This window comes from Cibotium barometz, chromosome 10 (assembly GCF_041138505.1).
Source record: "Cibotium barometz isolate CiBa-2024 chromosome 10, ASM4113850v1, whole genome shotgun sequence".
Taxonomy (NCBI): domain Eukaryota; kingdom Viridiplantae; phylum Streptophyta; class Polypodiopsida; order Cyatheales; family Cibotiaceae; genus Cibotium; species Cibotium barometz.
This window is the reverse complement of record NC_141055.1, coordinates 44,057,583-44,071,192: the sequence shown is the minus strand read 5'-3', so window position 1 is coordinate 44,071,192 and position 13,610 is coordinate 44,057,583. Positions and strand designations below refer to the sequence as shown.

The 13,610-nt window shown below is 44.5% G+C and overlaps 1 protein-coding gene across 1 annotated transcript; it reads right to left on the bottom strand.

Annotated features, from left to right (window-relative positions):
• Window positions 1–10,040: 10,040 nt before the first annotated feature.
• LOC147634947 (ATP synthase delta chain, chloroplastic-like) lies at window positions 10,041–11,347 on the bottom strand. Its single transcript, XM_086804213.1, has one exon. The coding sequence runs from the start codon at window positions 11,214–11,216 to the stop codon at window positions 10,398–10,400; it is 819 nt and encodes a 272-aa protein (XP_086660339.1). The 5' UTR covers window positions 11,217–11,347; the 3' UTR covers window positions 10,041–10,397.
• Between the last annotated feature and the right edge of the window lie 2,263 nt (window positions 11,348–13,610).

Genomic DNA, 13,610 nt, shown 5'->3' with positions numbered 1-13,610 from the left:
TAGTCAGTGCCACCGTCATGGTGTAGAATTGGTTCATAAAGATGTACTAGAAATTGCACAGCAGTTATCCCATCTCCCACAGTCATCCAAGCTCATCTTGGGCCCCATAATGTTAGAACAAGGTATCAAGTAGCAGTAAAGTCTACCTACTCCATGTGTGGACCATTATCGTGTAACAGTACACTGTAGTATATAGCCCATTTGGTAGTGTATCAAATCTAATCCAAGCTGTCTCTAAACCATGTGGCCTCATAGAACACCTTCCCATGTGAATACCGGGATGCTGGGTGCTTGGGCTGCTCAAACATGGCTACTCCTCATAATAGGAGCTGTACAAACATGAGCTAGCTGATGCCTAGACAATACAATATGAGGGTGGAGAATTGATATCCAACACAGGCAAGCCACATGTGAAAACGTAGCATTATAAGCAGTTGCGGATTTAAAATATGTAACATGCGAAAGCTTTGGGGGAGATCGGTAACTTCAATGCTCATAAATCAGCACACTTGTCGCGACGAAATTAATGCACAAACGGAATGTAGATGTGTAGAAAAAGAGAGAGAGAGAGAGAGAGAGAGAGAGAGAGAGAGAGAGAGAGAGAGAGAGAGAGAGAGAGAGAGAGAGAGAGAGAGAGAGAAGAGGACACGGTATTGGGTCTCGAATACCCTCTGTAGGGACCCCACCACAAATGGTGTATTTGCTTTTATTAGAATGATGCAAAATCTGAAAATAAAAGACTGACTGAACCTGTTTTGGTGGTTGAGATAGATCTCTGCCCTTGACCTTCAACAAACCTTCACCCTTGGCTGTCCTGGCCCTTGAGTAGCTTCAGCAGCTTGTGAATTATGAGATGAATGGACTGAATTTATGCTATGGGTATTTATACCCCTACTGTGTGCTGGTCTCAGCAGTAGGTATAAGTCCAGGCGGCTGAATTAAAAGCCTCAGAGTGCATTAAATAATATTTAATGCTGATAAAAACCTGCACATCGCTCCTATGGAGGGCTGGCCACCTATGTGCATGGCCTTTGGCTGCTGGGCAACCTGTTTGGGCTACCCCACACCTGGCCGAGAGCCTCTAAGGGCTGGATGCCCTGTCAGCTACCTATCCAGAGGCCCTAGGGCTGGCCTACACCCCTTCCAGCGCATCCCATGGCTAGTGGGCACAACCAAGGCCCTCCTTGCCCCTTTGGGGGTGGTTCTACACCTCCCCCATGCCCACATATTTGTTCTTGGGGCAGTCCTATGGGCTAGCCCCATTCCTATATGCAAACCCTACCTGTCTACACAATGGTTTGGCATCCGATGTCATACCAAATACACAGAACCACTGACATCATTCTAGAGGGAGACTCATAGCACGGAAGTTTCATGTGCAGGACAATGCACACTTGACCTCGGACAATGACCTCAAACAACTGGGGTGGAATCCTGGTTGACTTGTCCCGAACTAGCGTCCTGGACTAGGCTCACATGGGACCAGTTTTCCACCCCAAGTCCTGCACCTTCTGTATAGAAATGTCTACGTGGCATCCAAGTGCGGGATGCACGCGACATCCCCTTCTGCTTAACTTGATGGAAGCTGCATAGCCTCCAAATAATCTGTCAATAATGTCGGATAGTCGTCGAAAAACTCTTTGTCAAGCTATACCACTTCGTGGGTCCCTCGGTCCTGAAACTTTGTGAGGAACTGTCTTTGCCTTTGGCCTGAGCCATGCTTGAAGTAGTGCAAAAGGATCTGTTCTGGAACCATAACTTCAACTTCATCAATGATATCTGGTTCCGCCTCGTCTTTAACGTCTCAAGGGATCGGACCTGCATATGGCTTTAACCAACTGACGTGAAACACATCATGCATAGTCCAACTCGGAGGTAGCTTCAACTTCATTGAAACCTCAGTAATCTTTCTCTGGATGGGAAAAGGTCTGAAGCTCCTAAATGACAACTTTGGGCATCGCTTGCCCACCTGTTTCAACCTTTGCTTCATAATCCGAAGATAAACCCAATCACCTTCCGAAAACTTCATATCCCTTCGGTCTTTATTGGTCTGTCGAGTGTAGGCCTCTTGCACTTTAGTCAACCTGACTCCAAAATCTCCTGGTAAGACTCCATCAATCTATTCGCTTTAGTCAACCTGTCCTTTACTGACTCCAAAATCTCCTGGTAAGACTCCATCAATCTATTCGTCTTCAGGTATACTGAAGATGAGGTCGTGGTCAATAGCGACTGGAATGGTCTTCCAAATGCTGCCTCATATGGAGTCTTGCCGGTAGCTCAAGAAAAAGAATGATTCAAAATGGCTTGAACTAAAGGCAAATAAGATTCCCACTTACCTTGCTAATCGTGGACATAACACTTTAGCACATCAAAGACCAACTGGTTGTAGATTTCTGTCTGGCCGTCCGTCTGTGTGGATGAACTGAAAAAAATTAATTTATTGCCAAAGTTATCAAAGAATGCCCTCCAAAAATGACTGGTGAACTTGGCATCTCGGTCTGACACTATGGTCCTAGGAATCCCGCCAATCGGGTACCAATGCCGAATGAACAACTGGGCAACATCTTCAGCGGTCGCATTGGCCCTGCATGGAATAAGCATAACAAATTTGCTAAATCTATCAGTTAAGCACTGAGTATTACGCTTACTCGGACTGGGAGGCACATTCGTGACGACAACATCCATCGAAATATCTTGGAAAGGTCCCTCAAGAATTGGCAAGGGCTGTAACAACCCTATCTTCTTCCCACCACGAGGAGCTTTCACCTTTTGACAAATATCACAATGTTGTACATATGAAAACACATCTCGCCTTATCTTTGGCCAATAATATTGCCGTTCTAACTTCTCCAAAGTCGAATTCATGCCTCTATGACCACCAGTAATGGCGTCATGGGCGTCATGGGAGAAGAGCTGCCCTGAACAACTTCATGACACACAGTCAGCGTTTGTAGAAAAGCCAACCATTGCACATCAAAAAGTGGCATGGTCCTGTAGCATCCAATGCCTGTTCCCACTATGTACCGAATTCCTCGAAATCCGCGTACGTGTGCTTCATGTCGTCTAGTCCCGTACCAAGACGTACCAAGAAGGTCGAGTCTAGTGGTCTGAATCAAAGTTACTTGTCCCTTCCTGCTACCCAAAGCATCAGCCACTGGATTGGCCATTCCTGGAAGGTACTTAATCATACCACCAAATTGCTGGAATATCTGGCTCCAGCGGTGCTGTCAGTCACTCCACTGTGCACTTGGCATTGCCTAAATCCAGCGTAATGTCCGATGGTCAGTGCAAACCTCAAAGTCACAGCCATAAAGAAAATGTTTCAAATGTTTCAAGGCTTGTATAACTGCAAGGAGTTCACGATCGTAGACTAAGTAATTCTTTTTCGACGGGCAATAACTTACGAGACATGTAAGCTATTAGATGACCATTCTATTGTAATACACCGCCAATTGCGATGTTACTCGCATCGGTGATCACCTGAAATGGCTCGTCCCACGAGGCAAGTGCTAAACAAGGCGCTTTTGATAAAGCCACCTTAAGGTTCTTGAATGCCTCCAACGCTCGTGGAGTCATTCGAATCCATTGCCTTCTCGTCTTGACACCCTTTAGCAGCTCGGTGAGATCTGCCGAGGTCAGAAAACTTGTCTATGTGGGTGGAGTATGCTTGGCATATACCCACAAAGGATCTAATGTCATAAGCAATCTGAGGTACTTCCCAATTGACAATCTCGGCCACCTTAGCCAGATCAAGTCAAATGCCTTCTGCACTAATTATATATCCATGGTAATGAACCTTAAACAAATAAAATTCCGACTTCTTCTCATTAACGTAGAGCTCGTTGCTTTCCAGTAACTTTAGGACTTTCTCCACATCAATGTCATGCTGCTCAACCATAGCTGAAAATACTAGTATGTTATCCAAAAATATGAACACGCACTTTCCAATCAATTCCCGGAACACACGCATCATCATGCGGTTGAATGTGGCTAGGGCATTCGTTAAGCCAAAAGGCATGACCACAAATTCATAGTGGGCCCATTCCGTACGAAAGGCTGGGATGTCCCCCTCCGCAATCCTCACCTGGTGGTACCCACTCTTTAAATCGAGTTACGAGAACACCTTAGCCCCATTCAGCCTCTCAAGAATATAATCTATTCGAGGCATCGGGAATCTACTCTTGATAGTTAGCTTATTGAGTGCACGATAATCAACACACAAACGAGAAGACCCATCTTTTGCCTTGACAAAGAGGATCGGCACTGCAAATGGTGACACACTCAGCTAGATGAAGCCAGATTGCAACAATTCCTGGAGTTGGCGGTCCAACTCTGATTCCATTGCCTTGGAAAGGCGATATGAAAATTTTCTCGGGGGTTCCGAGCCTAGGAGGAGATCGATCTTGTGGTCCTCCGCCGGTCTGGGCTGGGGGAGATGGGGAGGGAGATTATCCCAAAGAAAAATCTTCTAGAACTTTTCATGGAGAGCCAAATACTTCTCGGAAGTACTGGCCATCGTATGGTCAGTCTGGATGTATATCATCGCACAATGTGCGCCTTTCTTAATTGCTCGTTCAGCCTGCACGTGGATTATGAGCGGAAAGTTTGAAATTCCTGGCTCGCACTTAATGGTCACTGGGGCGTTTGACACATTCCGACTAATTTGGAAAGTGTGCTTGTCCCACTTGACATCACGAAGGAACTTGTGAAACCACTGAATGCCCAATATTATGTCTGCTCCTACAAGAGGGGCAACCATAAAATCATGCACAAACTCTATGCCCTCAATAACTAACTTAGCACCTAGAGCTTCATACTTGACGCTCGTTGTCATGCTTGTGTGCTAAAACCCTCAACTTACTTGTCCACCGAAGTCAAGACGAAACGGGCACGCCGAGCGGCCTGTTCCGTGACCACGTTCTCCGTTCTGCCGCTATCAAAGAAGATAACAACTCTCTAGCCACCTATGTAGCCAAAGGTCTTGAGCAATTCATTGCGCTCATACTCCTAATCATGGGCGCCCTTCTGTTTATCTTCGATCTCCCGGCTAATGATTGCTCAAACTAAAGCATTGGGATTTGAAGAACTAGGGGTAGCCACTAGGGTCTGTGTGGGAGCTAGGCTCACCACCACGGAAGCTGTGGAGGCTGAGGCGGCGGTCTTTGGAGCGGTAGTCTTCTTAGGACACTCCCGAGAAGTGTGCCATTTTGTATGACAAAAGAAAAACCTACCCTCCTTGTACTGAGCAATCTCCTCAGCACTCTGAACTTACCACCAGTCTTTCCTGCCTCCGTTTTCTAGTCTAAAGTAAGCTTGGACGCACTGATTGAGTTCTTGGAGCCAAAGGCTCTCGTGCTCTGTCCTGGAAAAGACCTCGTCTAGTTTTGACCCTTTTCCCCCGAGGCGATAGCCTTGGGAGTAGCCGGCTGAGAAGTCTTGGGCTTGCCACCATTGTGCTTCATTTCAACACTCTGTGCAAGCAAGAGTGTGTCCTCGAAGGTGGTTGGCCTAAACATATGCACCTCCCACTGGATTTGCATGTCAAGGCCATACAAAAAATGCCCTTTCTTGTCCGTATCATCAGATAAGCCTAATTGCAAACATAAGTTCGAAATTCTATTGACAAACTAAAGGACTAGTTGCACGTTCTAACGTGCTCCCTGAACTCGTCTTCGAGTCACTCAAGGTAATGGGGCAGCAGAAACCGCTACTTAAGGTCACGAACAAACTCGTCCCAAACATAAGCTGCCATACCTAATCTAGTGTGGATATGAGCCCACTGGGTCCACCAAGGAATGGCCTCACCCTCCAGGTACCTCCAGGCAACTGGCTAAGATCACTCTGTTAGTATCATTCTTTCTAACTGCGGCAAAGTAAGCTTCAAATTGATGCAACCATGAATAAAGAGTTGTGGAGTCGAGTTTACTATTATACTTACTGAAATTTATTTTCTTGGGAAAATGATTTAAGAAAGCTGCTGGTGTCAATCTTGCATCCAAACCCACAAGGTAACGCTCATGTTCCACGCGTCGCATGGCTTCGTCTTCGTGTTGTCGGATCTCCAATGCACGCATCTGTAACTCAAGCATCAAACTCGGCTACAGTCGTGACCCTTCGAGAGGGTCCCTGTGTAGAGGGTCTAGAATTTGGGATATGTAAGGAGAGGAAGGAGGAGACGGAAAACGCAGCGCTGGAGAATGGGTGCACTCTTCCAGAGCCAATATCTATGCCTTCTGCCCTTCCAACTTGGTACTCTGGTTTGCGATTGCTTGCATCATCTGTTGGAACATCTCTTTAACATTCATGCCTGATGCCCTAGTTGGGCTGCCTGGTGCATTTTGGTCCCAAGATTCTTGGTCTCTCGCGTCGTCGAAGCTCGTCGTAGCAAGAAAATACACCTCCTTTCCAGAGCGCAATCTGACCATCCACTATGTGTGCAGGAGACTTCCGGAGGCTGAAAACCAACCATCCTTCTAGGGACAGGAGTCACTCCGAAAGGGGTGGTCCACCGCGGCTGAAAACCAACCACACGAGCGAGAAAAAAATTATAGTTTCTTACTGAATCTTTACACTTGAAGTAGGCTCTGATACCACTATAACATGCGGAAGCTTCGAGGGAGATCGGTAACTTCAATGCTCAGAAATCAACACACTAGTCGCGAAGAAATTAACGCACAAATTGAATGTAGATTTGCATAAAAATAGAGAGAGAGAGAGAGAGAGAGAGAGAGAGAGGGAGAAGAGAATACAGTGTTGGGTCCCGAATACCCTCTGTAGGGCCCCCACCGCGAATGGTGTATTTGCTTTTATTAGAATGATGCAAAATCTGAAAATAAAAGACTGATTGAACCTATTTTGCCTGAGATAGATCTCTGCCCTTGACCTTTAAACCTTCACCCTTGCGTTAGCTTATCGCTTGGCTGTCCTGGCCCTTGAGTAGCTTCAACAGCCTGTGAATTATGAGATGAATGGACTGAATTTATGCTATGGGTATTTATACCCCTACTGTGTGTGTGCTGGTTGGCTGGTGTAAGTCCAGGCGGCTGAATTAAAAGCCTCACGAGTGCATTAAATAATATTTAATGCTGATAAAAAACCTGCAAATCACTCCTACGGAGGGCTGGCCACCGATGCGCATGGCCTTTGGTTGCTAGGCAGCCTGTGTGGGCTGCCCCACACCTGGCCGACGGCCTCTAAGGGCTGGATGCCTTGTCTGCTACCTGTCCAGAGGCCCTAGGACTGGCCTACAGCCCTTCCAGCCCATCCCATGGCTGGTGGGCACAGCCAAGACCTTCTTGGCCCCTTTGGGGGTGGTTCTACACCTCCCCCATGCCCACATATATGTTCTTGGACAGCCCTATGGACTTGCCCCATTCCTATATGCAAACCCTACCTGTTTACACAGTGGTTTGGCATCCGGTGTTATACCAAATACACAAAACCACTGACATCATTCCAAAGGGAGTCTCAACGCAGACTGGCACTGTTTCATGTGCAGGACAATGCACACCTGACCTTGGACGTGTGTGCAGGACAATGCACACCTGACCTCGAACGAATGGTGTGGGATCATGGCTGACTCGTCTCGGACTGGGCTCACATGGGACCAGTTTTCCACCCCAAGTCCTACACCTTCTGTACATAAATGTCTACGTGGCATCCAAGTACGGGATGCACGTGACAAAATATGTTGGTAGTGGGTATTAAAAACAAGCCAACAACATTTTAACCGGCCAACCAACACTTGTAGTGCATTATATACGCATGGGATTTCAACATTTCCCATCTGCATTTCTCAAGCATTCACACCTACACATCGATTCTCTAGTGCAAGGGCTGGCCAAGAGGAAACTTCAGCAGGATATTGGACTGCGAATCATGGTCAACATTCACAACTCCATCTTGTACATGAAACACAATTGCAACTCCTTTCTCTTGTACATAATACAACCAATAGTTTAGGGCTACTATGTGTGATGTGTGTTACTGTAAGTGATGTGTTTGATTACACTACTCTCTTGTCTCTCTACTCTCAAAACTCTAGCACATAATCACAAGAGCTTTGGGAAGAACACTCCAAAGAAGGACCTAACCATCCACACTCCATTCACTAAAAAATCGACTCAGGTGGGTCATAATACTTGCTTGCACCAACCCCAGCGCACGCCAATGAACGGAAGCATAACCAAAAACAATACTCAAAAGTGCTAGTACACTAAGAAAACTTCGGTGGTTGTCGATACAATGTCCAAGAAAGTTGTTCCTTGAGAAGATACACCAATTGGCCTATCTTCCCAAACATTGGTTGAAGACTGATGAGAAGTGCTGGATCATGTTAAAGTTGGTCATGTGCAGGTCTCCTTGCAAGTTGATGAGCCAATGCGGTGAGGATGGAATGTGAGCCTTCACACTGGACGCAAAGTGGTCTCACAATGTTTGGGACCTTCGGTACCGTGGATGAGCATTTCATGGATCTTTTCCGTTTACGAGAGGGCACTTAAAGTGGACACCATGCAGCTGAGGACAGCTGCAATGCAAGTGCCAAAGAGAATGTGACACACCCCACCTTTAGGTACATGTGGCTGGCCTGTAGGAGTCAGCCAGGTGCAAGAGCCAGGTGCAACCAGCACAGGTGCCATGTGGCATTGCCATCTACCAGCAGAGGTAGGAGCAGGGCTGCTCGTAGGAGTAATGGGCAACACAAAAGAGGAGTTGGGAAGCTCACATATGTGAAAACATAGCTTTATACATGCATGCGATTTCATCATTTCCCATCTGCATTTCTCAAGCGTTGATGTCTACAGTGCAATTGTCTGGTGCAAGGGCTGGCCAAGAGGAAACTTCAGCAGGACATCGTACTGCGAGTTGTGGTTAACGTTCACAGTCACATCTTGCACTTGAAATACAGTTGTTACCTCCTTTTACTGGTACATAATACAATCAGAACTTTAGGGCTATTGTGTGTGCTCTGTTAGATTCTGATGCCCTCTTCTCTTTCTACTCTCAGAACCCTAGCACATGGGCACAAGAGCTCTACATGAAACTTCAACCAAACAACTTCGAGCCAAGCAGTACTCCTAAGAACCGATATCCCCCCCCTCCCACAAACCCCACCCCACCCTAGAGACACCTGCCCACACAATTTGCCAAGGCACAGAGAGACGCTCTGGTTGTATGTTCCTCTGTACGTTTCTAACAAGGCATTGTACTTCCTTAGAAATTTCAGACCGGTATCGTACTCCTTCATGCCATTCTGACAGGCATGATACTCCTGTACCTTTCTGAAATGGTATTGTATTCATCTGTAAATTTATGACTTGGTACTGTACTTATCTGTACTTGTTGGCCAACATGCCTGCAAAGTTGTGACCCTTCAACAGAAAAGTATTCACTGCTTTGCCATCTTTGTAAGCATCACTTTGACACCGCTGTGATCCAAAGGATGCTGCACGAATCCAAGTGACACTATGCACCTTTCCAAGAGTTCACTTTTTTGGTCAAGACAGTGCCGGCATCTAGTTGACAACCATAAGCATCTTTCCATACGCTCGCTTCTCCTGGCTGGCATTGCATGATGCATGTTGTAGGTATCTAGGCAAAAACCATACACATCAAATCCATAGGCAATCCATACAAGCCCATATGAATGTATTGTTGAAATTCTCTTTGAGCCTACCGGGCACCCCTTCAATCAGCCATCATTCATGCATGTGTGCATTCAAGCATGTTGTGTTCACCACCATGTCTGACAACTGAGGTTGCCATCACAGCATTACCATTTGAATGGCTTCACTGTTCACTAGGTGTAGCATTCACGGACAACATCCAAGCAGATGTGAGGTTGTCCATAAGAAGAGCCTTCTCATGACGCATGAACAAGATAGAAGGCCAATGATGGTTACCAACGAACAAAAAAAGTGAAGGAACTTGAGGGTTATTTTCCAACAATAATTAAGCAAAGGAAGCATCCCAAAGCCAAGAAATAAACATACACAATACCTACAATACGTGAATGGAAGCATCCCAAAGCCAAAGAAATAAACATAAATACATACTTTTCCAAAGAATAGAGCAATCCAATTTATCATTACTAGGTAGTAGCAAGACGTGATTATCCAAGGCAAAGAACCGATTGCTTCTATGGGTGCATTTCGCAAATCTTCCCACACATTGATAACTACTCTTCAAAGTATCAATGAGTTAAGGATCTTGAGCTAAGAGAATGCTGCCTAAGAAATACACCATATGTAGGATGAAGCAACCTTTGGCATGTCATCACAAATGGCAGAAAAGTGTCAGACAAAGGTCATAACCTTCTAACCAAGATGAACAGCCTCTGGCATGTGGCATATGACTACTATCATTTTTACTGTATAACCATGCATGAGTAGAAAAGATCAAACACCAACAATCCCAACCTGATCCACTAGGTCAATTTGTTGTGCGATGCGGTCAAGCTGACCCTTTACACTCATGTCAATGAGGCGTGACCCATCCTTGCCATACCTGACGATGAACCCCGCGACTAAGGAGGCATTCACAACATTCTTCATCCTCACATTCTTGGCACCGGACATGCTCTGGATCTTCTTGGCAATCTGTGCAAGCTGGGAGGTGTTGATCTTGACAGCCGATGTGACGATGGCGACCTCGGTGTCAGTAATTTCATTGTAAAGCTCCTCAAACTCCTTGACAATGTCCTTCAGGATGGTTGTCCTCTTCCTGTCCACGATGAGGTTGAGGAGGTTGAGAGTGTACGGCACAAAGCCAGCATCATCAGCCAGGCTTTTGAGGACGATTTTCTTGTCGTCGTCTTTGATGGTGGGGTTGGTGAGGAAGTCATGGAACTGCTTGTCCTGCAGGAACTTGCCCAGCTTCTCTATGTCTGCATTGATGGCCTCCAGGACCTTCTGAGATCGTCCAATTTCCGCCAATGCTGCGGCATAGCCGCCCGCGGCATTATTCCGCATCACAATGAGGGTTCCCTGGCCTCTGCGGCTGCTTGTACGGGCATTGACTATGGCGGGCACCTTCAGGGCCACCTCATTTGAGCCTCTGTAGATGCTCCGGAGAGGGTGCGTTGTTGGATTAAGGGTTGAGGAGGGTGTGCAGAAGAGTGCTGTGAATGATGGGCGGCTGGATGAGCTGCTTGGGTGAGTCAGAGGTAGAGATGATGGAGAATACTGAAAGCCCAATGGGTGCTGCAGCGCCTCCATCGCCTGCTGCAAGTGGAGGAGCTATGCACAGCACCTACCAAGACGGAACCTTAGAGAATTGGGTAGGGGGTTTTGATTCAAAGGTGACCATTCAATCCTTTCATAGCCTTTCATTGGAGGACGTGATACTAAAAGGAGATTTTTTGATTGTAAGGTTCTCTCTTTGTCCTTTCAAGGGCTTCATGCCCACTGCTATGGGAAAAAAAAAGCATTCTAGTGTATTTTTACCTGTCAGAATTAAGAAAAACTAGATGAGATTTTAAGTAGCCCTTTTTTAAAGGAATGATCTTTCATATATTTTAGTTATAAAACCGACATATATCAAAGATTTTCGAAACAAAAATCGGATTGGTTTAAGAGTTGTCCTTATTTTGATTGGTTGAAAAATATGTTTATTTCGAGCGCCCTGATTGTGGCCGTTAATTACAACCACATATTTTGAGCCACCATCAAAAGTAAAGTGAAATGTAAAAAAGGGGAGGCATTATTTCTACTAAACCCGTCATTTTGAAAGGTGATTCAGCCCATCAAAAATCATCCTTGCATGGAGGTAATAGTGCATCTAGGTAGAACATAGAAAAGAAATCTATATTCTAAAATAGTGAGCTAAGTACATGATAGAACGTGAGAACTTGCAAATGATAGAACATGTGAACATGAAAAGCAAGATGGAGCATGATCAATTTTAAAAGGCCAAGTCATGTCATGTGCAATTGACTTGTTTCATTGTGTATTTCTTTGGTTTGTTTTGAGACTTATAAAGGTTTGAAGTCACTTAGGGTGGGAAATGATCTAACCACTTGGGCAAGGACCCATTGACTTCTTCATGTATTTCAAGGCCATGTATTGATAAGTTTCAACTTATCTTGTGAAGGGCAAATTCAAGCAACCCTCCTATAAGGATGAAACAGATCAAGAAGGGTTGAAAAGATTTAAAATACTTAGGAGTGTATCAAAGGAAATGCTACCCTTCTACAGGGGTGAGATGGATCAAGAAGGGTTGAAAAGATTTAAATGCTCATAATTGTTTCAAAGGAAATGCTTTTAATACCGTAGTGCTTGTTGCTGATTGAAAAGATTTAAATACTTAGGATCGTTTCAAAGGAAATGCTTTTTATACCATAGTGCTTGCCTTGATGGCATATTCATATTTGAAAGAGCATCATGTATTGTAATGGCACCATGATGTATTGTGAAGTAGATGGCATATTCATATTTGAAAGAGAATCATGTATTGTAATGGGACCATGATCAATCAATTCAAAGGGTATGTATGTACTTTTAAAAAAAATGATATTGCCATAGTAGCACCATAAACAAACCTTAATGTGAATCATTGCAACATTAAGAATATGTGTTGTAAGACTTTCAATATCACAAACTCATTGGGCATGCCCAAAGTCTTGCACAAGCTAAAAAACATGTTTAGGTGATGGACGTGTCATGATACCTTGATTGTTAGTCTAGGCAAAAAAGTAACACATGCCAAATTCTCTACTAAAAAACCTCACAATGCAAAATGCTACATTTGTGGTTAGAAAAAAAACATGGTTTAATCAATATTAATGCACAATTCTTATTGAAATGATCTAGAGCTACATGTAGCTAGTGTGGTTAAGGAAGAGGCACTTCACATGCAACTTGAGGTCATTTTTTAGATATAAAGCTTTTAACAAAGTTTTGCAACAACACAACTTTGAAGATATGTGGATATCTATTTAATATGTGTATCTATGCTTTTATGGGTATGAGGGTATCTATTTAATATGTATATCTACACTTCTTTAATGGGTATAAGGGTATCTATTTAATATGTATATCTACACTTCTATAATGGTATGAGGATAATTATTTAATATGTATATCTACACTTCTATAATGGCTATGAAAAGAAACCATGTAGCGTCCACATGGCTTCTCTCTCTCTCTCTCTCTCTCTCTCTCTCTCTCTCTCTCTCTCTCTCTCTCTCTCTCTCTCTCTCAGGCATTCTTCTTATTGAAATGAGTACACAAAAACACATGGCAACCTATGTCAAGTCTCTTTCATATATAGGTAATGTAGGTAGCAAAACTAGGCAAGCTATTATTAAGGTTGTGAAGGTAAGCCCTTATCCACAGATAACTACCACTCCCCCTCAACTGATGACCTACTACCACCATCAAGACATTATACATACACTCTTAGTCATTTCCTAAAGTGGTCTATCTCAGGTGCCTTATATACTACAATGTTGGCTTAAATCCTGTAGTTTTTCTCTTAGAAGTCTTCTTCTTCTCCAAAAATCTTTCTCTATGTGGCCTAGCTTGCAACAATGAAAGTCGCACTTTATTCTAGCTAAAGCTTTCTCTTCATATTGTGAGGATCCCCCCACTTTGACTTTGAGTCTCTTTTCT